This window comes from Pleurodeles waltl, chromosome 5, assembly GCF_031143425.1.
Source record: "Pleurodeles waltl isolate 20211129_DDA chromosome 5, aPleWal1.hap1.20221129, whole genome shotgun sequence".
Lineage (NCBI taxonomy): Eukaryota > Metazoa > Chordata > Amphibia > Caudata > Salamandridae > Pleurodeles > Pleurodeles waltl.
Window position 1 is genome coordinate 748567532 of NC_090444.1, and position 12223 is coordinate 748579754.

General features: G+C 40.8%; 1 protein-coding gene across 2 annotated transcripts in view; it reads left to right on the forward strand.

Moving 5' to 3' along the window:
• Window positions 1-12223, forward strand: part of NPHP1 (nephrocystin 1) — a 523503-nt gene that overhangs the window by 332170 nt on the left and 179110 nt on the right. For both annotated transcript variants that reach the window (XM_069234711.1, XM_069234712.1), the window contains exon 14: window positions 3654-3736. In XM_069234711.1, the coding sequence (XP_069090812.1) occupies window positions 3654-3736 (83 nt within the window). The remainder of the gene's footprint in view (window positions 1-3653; window positions 3737-12223) is intronic.

The window sequence follows — 12223 nt, forward strand, 5'->3', positions numbered from 1 at the left end:
AGGGGATGGACATGTAAAAGGCTGCAGAGAAAGTTACCTATAAGCGCAGGGTGGTGTCCCTGAAAATTCTCTAAATTCTGGTGTCACTGGAGGAATTATTATGGATTGGACCTTTTTGATGATGAGATTGGGCCTTGACTGTTATTCGCCATATATCAATATGATGCTGTCAGATATTGTAATTACATACGACAATGCGCTAACGGGGGAAAACAAATTGTTTATATACCATAAAACAACATAGGTGAAAACAAACAAACTATTTATTCATACAAATATAATATTCATTTATTTACTTATACATAAATATCAATTTAATATAGTCATCCTATGTGGACAGCCCATCTGATAATTGTAGTTATGGTGTTGCCGAGAAGTTTATCATGTGAATGTAAATTGAGCTGCTGCATGGTAAACCCCCCTCTGCTGTTTATTATTGTTCAGGGTGCATGTGGGCATCCTGTTATGTTTTATATACACAGTAAACTAAAACGTATAAAAAGACAGCCACATCAGGCAAATGGATGCTAACGTCATACCCCACACAGATTGCATAGCAACAGCAAATAGTACTATACCACCAAAGAGATCGGTTGAACAAGTAAGAATACAAAGATGTTCTTCTACAAACGGTACAAGAACAGTTACTGAGAGGTTACATAAAAAAGTACTATAGGACAACCACTGCATAGACATTTATTTGTGTATATCCTCATACCCAAACGAGAACAGACATTAACACTGCTAGATCAAAGGTTCATAAACAAATTCATCAAAACTACAAAGGTCAAGATAACATTTTTCAGGAGGTACTACTGATGGTGGAAGAATAACAGCCCTTAAGGAGAGTGACTTCCATGTTCCAGTGACCATGGAAGATTGCAGATATTGCAGGACTCATTATCAATTAAAAGTGCTACCCTTAAAAAAAGGATCATGGGTATTCCAAAATTGTTCCGCAGTGGGGTCCATGCAGTCTAGACAACAAATTGTATCGAAATACCCTTTTGTACATGATTGGATGTTAAAGATGAACTTTTTACAACTATAATAGAATAGAATAAAAAGGTAATTAACACCTTGTTCACTTTGGGTTTCACAATTATTATAAAAATATCTCCAAATCTATTGCAAGACAGTGTGTTTTTAGGGCGGGTCGGGCTACAATTGGTGTACTGCCTTCCCCATCTAGAAGTGAGTTGTAACTTTACAACAGCAGGTCTGTCTCTACCACATTTCAGTGTCTTTGACAATAAGGACAGTCTTGAAAATGTTGGACATAATGGCCTCAAGCACTCCCTTAACACCAGCTGTGAAACTCCATATAAAAGACATGCAGATGTTACTTTCTGGTCAGTGGTCACACTCAACAAAGGATTGGGACGTTCTAAATGTTTGTCACAAGCAAACTACAGAAGGACCTACTGAGGTGTTCACTGGAAACCATGATGGACAGACAGTTCACAGACATGATCCCCTCTGTGACAATCCTCATGGGTGGGTCACACAAAGGATGTCATGAACATTGAGGCAAATTCAAAATCAAAGGTCAGTGGGCATAACAGGAGGCAGGGGTTTCAGTCACAAGTATTAGGAAAACCTATCCAGATCCAGACATTCATACAACGCAAGTATTCTTCTTTGAACAAAACAGATTGACTGAAACCCTACTCTTTTGAAGCTAGCACGGAAATTTTGGAGCCTACCTAACACAAGACAGATATGAATTATGGCAGTCCATCTTCCAGGGAACACAACTCAGAAGCAGACAAAAAGGAGCATCTCACAAAGGGAAGTTCTAACTGAAAATAGTAGGTATAATTTCATGTAAGCCAGTCTATTTATCTACCCATGTTTTTTTCAACAAAGACACATAGTTGAAAGAGAACTCAACACTCCAAGGTAGGACTGCAGTCATGTATTATTACATGCACAAGATGAAAACGGTAAGAAAAACATAGAAATTATTTTGTAGCACATCACAGAGAAAAGAGGCTGCCAGTATCCAGAGGAATCCAGGTGAGATGAATTACTGAAAGTACACAACTATGATATTCTCTTAAATGCTAAACATTGGAAGGCTAAAGGAAAGCTTCATAAGAGAAAAAGATGAATCATGGTGATATGGATTACTCAGACTATACAAATATTGTATTCCCTCGCGGGCTAAACATTGGAAGGGCAAGGCACACTTCATGAGCGAAAAAGATGTGTTGTTAATACCTCTTTACCCGACATATGCATGGTGCCCACATGGCCATTAATACCCTCTTTTATCAAGCATTTCTCCATAGATATACACACAAGAAGGGAGGTACTGGTAGGGAAGAATCTTCTAAAACATTTATTTAGCACTACCCTCCTACATCCTCCACCAGTATATAACACCGGAAATGCATACTGCAAAATACATTTATTACTTCCCTGTAACAGTAGTTTTGCAGCTTGAACTCATCTAGAGTCACATATGAGCCTTCCAGTAGCGAGGTTTTTGCAAGATGTGTGAATAAAAATGACGTAAATTACAGCAAAAGAGACATAACTACAACAGGTCTGAAAAAAGAATCTGAAGGTGGTGACTACGTCCTGGGGCATTGTGAACTTGAGCTCTCAGATTTTTCATGTAAGCTGAAAGATATTCAGTAGCATCCTAAGTAATAAAACAAGTCAGGGCAGCAGAAAGTTATCCTTCTTTTTTTCAGTGACATATGATTACGTTTCGGTACTGTAAAATTAATTTCACACATTTTCAATTGTTGTGACCCCCACTGTGTTTTCTGATAATTAATTGGTTTGGTATATATAATAATATATCAACACATGAAATTTATCCGGTATGGATTTCTTCCTAAGGAACATTCACGTCTATACTTTGTTGTTTCTTTTTCTTTTCTTTTTTGTTTGGTTGGTTTTACAATATTTGGCCCTATCTTTGGCTTCTAAGAACCTGTAGGCGAACCAATGTATTGACTGATAAGATCAGGTTGTAAATTCCGGTACATTTGGAAACATTATTACATCAAAATAAACAATAAAGCATGTTCTGGGGAAATCCTTCAGTTTAGGACAACTTTCTTAGGTTAAAGGGCAGCTGGATGTCAGCAATATTTTAAAATATATATTTTATTGGGGACCTAGTGAGAACATAACATGTCAACCATGATCTCCAGGACCTGTCGATAGTCACTGAAAGCAATTCTATCATTCACCAGGTTAGGCACCACGGATTCAACCATTTCACTTTTCCATCCACTCTGTGTAGCTGTGGTACCAACTTTGTCAGGCATATGTCCGTTAGTACCGCTAATTTCTAGCAATAGTTTGTATACATTGATCATGGAAACCTAGAAATACATGCTTTGATTTGCTGAGTTAAGGTATCAATTTATTGCAATCTACATATCATTGTTGGTAGTGAATTGGGTATAGGTACACTTATTCTTGTTTTCCTCATAGGTAAGCAAAATTGTTTATATGCATGTATTTGCTAAGTCGAAAAATATGTATATTACTGTACGAAAAAACAATGAAGCCCATTGAAGAGCTTCATTTTTTATCAATCTGTCTTTTGTATTTTATGATAATCAAATTATTACACATTTTAAACTTGAATAAGGATCATTCTTGAAACTTCCCTTTCACTTTTTGCCTAGACTACTGGAGAAAGGGGAGAGTTAAGCTGTGGCTGGACATTTCTAAAACTTTTTGACTCCGGAGGGATTCCTGCTACTCCCAAGTAAGATACCTGTGTTGCCTTTACAATCACCATACAACTTGGGATTGTGGCCTAATGTGTTAATATCTATTTTTATAAACTGTTTGTACTATATATAAAATGAACTTATTTTTTTCAGATGAATTATATAATGTGTAAGTAATTTGAATGAACTAAATTCAGATTTAACATTCACGAACAATAAGGTCAAAGGGCTTCCCTGATAGATGAAAAACTCCTAAATCACGAATGTATGTGTCCAAGATATTTGACAACTGTGTTGTCAACTTCTATTTTTAATTTCGATATCATGGACTACAGTACAGAGCTTTGCCTCTTTGTCTCGGGCAGTGGTTCCTAAACTGGGAGCCGCGGCTCCCTGGTGCGCCATCAAAACTAGCCAGGGACTCTGCACACAGTTTGGGACCCTCCTTGGAAATGCATGTGGAGTATGGGTCTCCAGCATCATTGAGCATAATGTGACGTGCTGTTATGCACATGAAGGCCATCAAGGAACTGGAGGAAAAGCTCTATCTGGCCAGTGCCCACTGGGAAAAAGCCTTCTTAATTCCATTTATCTACTGCTGGTAAGTCACAGAAACTATTATGCTCTCAAAAGTGATCTTCTGCTGCTTTCAGACTCCTTTCTCGAAGTTGTCCTCACAGCTGTTACCTTTTTTGAGAAGCAGTACTTGAAGTAACAGGGACTGTGTGCTGATGGAGGGCAAGTTGGTAAGCCTGCCTGGATTATGCTTGCCTACTCTCTGGTGTGCCTCCAGCCACCACTGTTTCTCTGTGACTTTCAATCAAATTCCGATTGTCATTTCAGCATGGGCAGTAAGAAACACTGCTACTGTCAGAATCTTTCACCCTCACTTGAGAAGTTGCACCAAATGTGTTGGGCACTATCTTCAAATTGATCATAGATTACAGCATTTACCCAGGCAAAGCTCTGATTACCCTTAAGTGTACCAACTAGGGGCTTTGGCTCATTCCTGGTCAACACCATCAGCCTTCTGAGTGCTACGAGTGGATTCTAAGACAAGTTTGGGGTCAGAAGCCTTGCCTTCCATTCTGTGATGGTAGTGATGTTGGTTCCTCTGGCACCATGCTTATAGCTGATTCTGTCCTCTGGGCTTTTCCTCTGGATCATATTGTAGAAACAGCCACAAAGGGATAGGCCTCGTTTTAGGACTCGTCAGTGACAGAACACCTTTCAAAGTCACTGAAATTTGCTTGGGTACAAGTATTTTTTGCTTCTGATTTGGATGCGGCTAAGATGCATTTCGTGCACATGGATCTCAAAAAGAGAGCAGCAACAAAGATAACATGTTCATTGGTCTGAGCATGGGGAAAACTTCTTAAATTTTCCCAGTGGTGCTCCTAAGATTTTTAGTGGTGGATGGTTCTGGATCTTTTGGCCAAAGGAACCATAGCGAGGGTGCTGTCATCAGAAGTAGCCCGTGGCTGCTATTTCTGCTACATTCTGTTGCCAAAGAAGGATGGAGGCCTCTGTCCCATCTTAGATCTGCACCATTCAAACACTTTCCTGAAGGAGGAGGAAAACAGTCGCTTAGGTCCTATCTGTGTAAGACCCTGGAGACTGGATTGTAGCGTTGGACCTGCAGAACGCCTTTTTCTATCATCAGGTCCATCAGAGTTACATATAGTTCATGGTGGGGCAGGAACATTTCAAGTCCGCTATGCTCAGTTTTAGTCTCGCCAATGCCCATGGATTTTAACAAAGGTTATGGTAGTGGTTGAGCATATCTGCAGAGGTTAAGGGTCTCAGTCTTCCCCTGCCTTAAACGTTTGGCTTATGGAGACAGCCCAACCCAGGCAGTCATCACCAATCTCCAGACTACAGCAGACCGCCTGCATTCTCTGGGGTTCACTATCATCAAGCCGAAGTTACACCTGACTCTTTAGACGCTTCCTTTCCTTTGAGCCATTCTAGATACTGTGCAATACTGCGCATACCGTCCTAAGCAGAGTCTAGGTCATTCAGTCTATGATCCCAATGTAACCACCCGAGTCGTGGATTTTGGCGGTACTGACTGTGAGGCTGCTGGGGCTTTACAGCCTCTTGAATCCTGGTGGTGAAGTACGCTTGATGGCATATGCGGGTTCTACAGTGGGATCTGAAGTTCCAGTGGGCTGACCTGGTTCTGATTTTGAAGGAGACCTCAAAAGACTTCCAGGAGTGGCTAATTGACTGCATTGGTATCTGTGGCAGACCCCTCTCCCTTCTCCATGACCTATGCATCGCTTCTTGATGGGGTGGCCATCTGGGATAGGTGGCAATCAAGGGCCTCTGGTCTCTGGTAGATACTCGGCTCAATATAACCCTTCTGGAGCTGAGAGTGATTCGATCAGTATTGAAAGCTTTCCTACCTTCCATCCAAGGGAAGCTGGTAAATCCCCATAAAACCATCTAATGGTGGGGGTTCTCTGCACAGCCAAGTCTCCTGGAAACATAAAATAGAATACTGCCTTATAATTCCATCAAACACAGTTTCCTTGCACTACTTACCCCGTAAATGTTCCAGGAGAACGAACAGATGCTGTGCAGAGAGGCTTGCTCCTAATCCACCTCTCTTTAATCGTGGGCCGCCTCCACCTCCTCCAAACAATCGTACCTGTTAAGTTGAAATTGAATTCCCCCTATATTCATTTTTATCCTCTGAAGGGATAGTGACCTCGGTCCTGCCTACTCTGTTTTCAATAACTAATCTATTACTAATAGGACCTTCCTGGTGCCCCCATTTAACTTTATTTGTCTTGAGGCCACCATGATGATTCAAAAAGCCTGGAATGTGACTTGAGGGATATTCCCCACCTATTACTCTGGCCGGCTCCCTAGATATTTTCACACCGCAGACTTGTAGCTCATTTTCTGCATTGAGAATGATATCTCCCGCCAGTCCTGAATACAAAAGGAGCTTTGTAACGTCTTTACCATCTGTATTCTGCAGGAAGCTTAACTGTTTCAAATCCGTTGTTAAAATTGCCTTCAAACTGGGACACATGGGAGATATTTCCAGAAGCCGTGACCTCTTTAAGGTGAATAACTTCCTCATCCTTTTCCCTCCACATATACCTGGTATAGGCTTCAGATAAACCCATAAAGAATTTGTCGCCTTCTCTGTAACTTCAACACCACCCAACGATAATCCATCTACATTGGGCTGCCCTCTGACACTATGTTCCTGTGTATCTGTCCTTCTTATCTCACTAATATGCACTTTTCTACTCGCCATCTCCTGATTCCAAATTTCGCAATCATCTTGGGGTATCTCCCTTTGCCCAACATTACATTCCGGATGCCTTTTCTGACGTCTACCACTCGGGTCTACTTGCAATTACTTAGGAATAGAATTCATTATCTTATAATTGCTAGTACTTTCCTTTTCCTTAGACTTAACCTTAATCTTAGTCAATGTAATTGGTATTTTTTTTAACTGATATCCAGCCTTTACATTTAACTAACATCCACTTGGTCTCCCCTATAGGGCTGGGTTGATCAACTTTCCTTATTCTCTCCCTGCCTAATCTCCCCTGCCCTGTTTTCCTTGTTCTTTTTCTTCTCCTGCGGGATCCCAAATAAGAAAGGATTCCATATCCATACCGGCATCTCCATCATTTTATTAACTTTGGGCATTTAGAGATATATACTGAGGGCTTCTCCTCCAATACTGAGATGTATCTCTTAAACCCTTAGCACTTCCAACTTTACTCTCCTCGTCCTGACCCGCCTGCCCTCTCTGCACCTTGACAGGTCTCACCAGATTAGGCATACAATTATTAATTTGTGTTAGCTCATGGAGTTCCTGTCCTGAGTATCTGTCAGGCTGCTATGCAGGGCAGTCAGACAGTGCCTGACCTACTGGTCAGACAGGTCAATATGTGGGCTGTCTTTTAGCTGTTTGTCGGACTATTTTATGTCTGGTGGACCAGTTTTTACTATTAATTTACCTGATATTAAAACATTTACTGCTGTAAGCTCAAATACATGCAGTCGCCCATACCTTACACCACCACACTTAAATACTGTAGAAGTTAGAAGCTGCCTGAATTTGCAAACATGAGCCACTTTGTTGGCTTCCTAATCCCATACACGGGGTCACTTTTATTTTGTGCTCGAGTCTAATTTCTGAATCTGACAACTCTGCTGCTGTGTGGTCATCTTCACGAAAACGACTTCCTTAACAGTCAGGTCCATTGTGAAGGGCACTTTAGCCGTGGAAGAGGATGTGGTGTAATGGCCAGAGCTGCCGACTTTGAAACTGGGGAACCAGGTGAGAGCCTTGACGTTGGCTCAGCATCCTGTGATTCTGGGCAAATCACTCAAACTCCCTGTGCCTACTAAAAATAAAATGTGTCCTTGTGTAATGTAACTAGTGCTTTTGTAAAGTTCTCCAATATAGTTGGATCGAGTTTGCACTATATAAAACTGCAAAAACAAACCAAACAAAACCTGTTCATTTCCCCTTGATGTTTTGGTCTAACCCAGTTCACTGACTCACCTCTGGGGAGGTATTTCTTTGATATCTATTCTAAGGTAAGGAATCTGCAGCTAGACCTCTTTCAAATGAGCAAGTTCCACTAACACCATATCTGGTAGAGACTTTGTCTGGCCTCAGATTCCTTACCCACCCTCCTATGCTTCCTGTTCTGCATCCTGGGTTTTTCTGTCTAAAACGCACTTAAAGGACAATGCACACTGGTTGATCAGTCTTCTGACTTGGCTTTGTGCTTCTGACACGGAAATAGCTACAAAAAGAAACTAATGTCAGCGTGCTGGGGTGGCGCCTAAATAGGCACCTCACCGGTCACATCCAGAGCCAGCGATGCAGAGCCATTCTACACCACCCAGCGGCGGTCAGTGGGTAGGTACAGTTCGATTTTCTGGATCCAATCTGAAGCTGTGAAATATTCTAAGGTGAGGAATCTGCGGCTAGATATCTTTCCCACATAAGGCATTACCAAAGGTAAGTAAGTTGTCCTTCCTTCTATCTAGCATATCATGTATCATATAGAAGGGTGGTACTGGGCTATTTATTTATCACACACTAAGGTTTCACTGTGTGTGCTGGTTATGAAAAGCCCAGAATTCCCTCTGGTATATCATAAATAAAAACTTCTCCCATAGGTGATTAGGTTGATTTTTGATCAGCGAGGTGCTGTCCTAGGGTGTTTGCTTCCTCAGAGAATGTGAAATGCTCCTGTGTGATTCTCTTCAGTTTCCCCTTTACTTAGCCCTTGGAAATGCACAGTGCATATCTTGGAACTTCGATCTTCATTATGCATATCCCTTGACTCCATTGATATTCTGAGTTCTGCAGAAGATTGTGGGTCCAGGCATAGTTGATTGTTTTCACCCCGGATTTGGCAAGGACAGTCTGATGCTTGGAACTGTTAACATTTAGTATGTGTCCTGTTGGGGAGAACCTCCTGTCTGGGCAGAGTGAATCATTGCACCTCTACCCTTTCAGTCTCACTCTATATGCTTGAGAAATTAATAGAACATTTTGAACTGTTTAAAGTCTGCTTATTCTAGTTGCTGGGCACCTTTTGTTGCCTGTTGTTCTTTGGAGCACGTAAACAGTCTTCCAGCGAGGCTCTCTGATACTTTATTTTCTGTGTTCCCTGGGTAGGCTGTTTTCTCAGAGAGATCCAACATTTATTGTTTAAGTTACCTTTAATATGGTTTGTGTGACTATTGTTTTTTCAGGGCTTGAATTATTTGTTTCCTGCTTCTCCCTTGGTGATGCCCGAGCTGGACTTGAATCTTGGTTGAAGTCATCATTTGAACTGCTGCACTGTTGTGCATTGTAATTGCTAATTCCAAGATGATGTTTCTGATTGCCATCACTTCAATTCAGACAGTATCAGACGCTTAGCTATTAACCTAGTAAAACATTTTCTTCTCTGCCTAGCTTCTTCTGCACAAGTGCAGCTTCATGGCCCCAGGTGGTATCAACCTTCTTAAGGCTCAGTCCATAACTTTTCCATCTTTCTTCCATCAAACCCACCTTTGAAGGAGGAAGAGTGGGTACACCAATTAGATCTATACTGACCCTTAGATTTAATATTAACATTACAAGAATGACTTCATGTACGACCAGCAGTTTTTCTGCCCTGGGTCTTGACATTTGCAGGCTGCTAATTGAACATGGCAAGAGGTCATGTCCTATGCATAGCATAGGCATTACCCACCTGGAAATCACTGTCAAAGCATATCTTTACAAATCACTAAAAAATTGACTGAAACACATTCATTAAGTGATGATTTTTTTAAAGTAAGGGCACATACCAAAGTACATTAATACCAAATACCTTACCTCATCTGATGGGATAAGTATTTTAAAGTTGCATATATGCAAATGAAAATTCCTCAACCAGGCAGTGTTCACAGCCTCACAAATGACATGACAGATACCTTCTAAAAGGGCTACATATTGTTCATGTTAATTGGTTCACAAGCTATGACTTTCATGTATTAAGGTGTATCGTTGCTAACTGCAAAAAAGATATAGCCCATGATGTTCTCTGAATATACTTCACGCTGTAGTCCTTTCATCTGTGTATTTTGCAGAAGGCACAGACCTATGCTTTTCGATCTATGTATTGCACACATGGCATGAATATTGTATTTTCTGAAGAGGCAATGGGAATGCAGTCATCTCCTTTCCAGGGTGGACAGAATGAGTTCCACGTGGGGTCACAGTAATGTCTTGGCCTCATTTTATCAAGGATTACAAAATAAAAAATGATGTAATATTTGAATTCATCTCAGCAACTGGTAATCAGGGTAGCTTTGACTACTTATTTTTTTTTGTCTCCTTTCCCTTACAAACACTCACCAACCATGTCCAAATCAGTCTTAGCCTGCTCCAAATGGGAGAGTGTAGACCAGACCACTTGATTGATGTAACTCTTGCACTAAAATCTCAACCACTGAAAAATATTTGCCTGCATTTCAGTCATTGTTTTTTGTTTGTTTGTTGAGAAATAACTTGCGCTTCAGATTAAAATAGGTTGAAGGAATATGTGGGTGAAATACAGATCTATAGTTGTATTTGACATGAGCCGGTTTCCACTTTTGCATCTTGCAAATGTAGTTTCTTTATTGTTCCCGTTACTCACCAACATAGGCGTTTTTCCAATATACTCCACTGTTGGAACTTTCATCGATTCACATGTTTGAATCATTCCTGTCATCGAAATGGATGTCCCTCTGTACTTTACAATAGCATTGTAATGTTAAACATAGATTATAAGAGCTCTAGGCACTTCCCTTTTCTATTATATCTTAGTCAATTTAAAAAAGAGACCAAACATAGGTTTCAGCCAGTCAGGATGCTTTGCCATTTAGAACACTCATGTGAGAAGCACGAGTCCCACAAATTTTCTACTGAACGTTGTGCTAGGGACTCTCGACTGAGCTCTGTTTGGTTATACCTACTAACAGTTATTTCTAGGAATTGTCCAGTGTTTCTCTATTTTGGGTGTTCTTTCTGAAGTTTTTTTTTGTGACCAATCTGACTTCTCATCTCATCTCAACATGTCAGATAAAGAGAAAAAACGTTTCTTCAGGCCTGTAAAATCTGTGTTAAAAAGAGAATTCACTTTGAGAATCCTTATTAGTATTGCATATATTGTCTTGATCCACATACAGTTAAAGACTGTACAGTATGTCAAACATTTTCCAATAAAACTTTAAAAGACAGAGAAGGAAGGCTGCTGATTTGGCTTTGGAAGCTCAAATTGAGGAATGAGCCAGTATCTTGATCTTTTAGTGAGGACTCCTCTACCTTCTCAAGAAATCTCATAAAAGGACTGATCTACTCATTCTCGCTCTTCCAGTAAGTAGCCCAAAAAAGCCTCAAAAAAGATCACTCGTAGTTCTTACAAAGGCCACAGTCCTTTGAAATCTCCTCAGGAACATACACCTTCTGCCAGACATAAAGAGAAAAAAGGACAATCTACCTCCTCAGAAAGGCTGAAAAAACGTGTCATCTGAACCTCCTACACCACCTCCTCAGGTTTGTCACTCTTTTAAAAAGCCTTCCTCAGCTCCATATTCTGACAAGTCGTTGACGAACTTCCCGCCATCAACAAAAACCTCGTTGTCTGAGCCATCAATGATGAAGGTATACACAACAGCTTTGACAACGGCGACTATCAGCACTGTCTTCACACTGTGCACCACCTTTTCCTTCACGACGACAACTTCCTCGTCAGTGGCGTCTACAACCAGACCATCGAAGCCGATGATTTCCCTCACCTCACCTCTGACGACAGCGGTGACAGTTCCTCCGGCGACATCCATCTCATTGTCGACGACAGTGAGACCAACAACAACTTCTCCATCAACAGAAGAGACTGTTTTTGTGACATGGATTCCTGCCACCTCATAGACAACTCTGTAGACAAGGAAAAACATATAGACATGAGAAAAGCAAATATTTGACCCCATCACACACTTCTACGAGCAAGGTGACA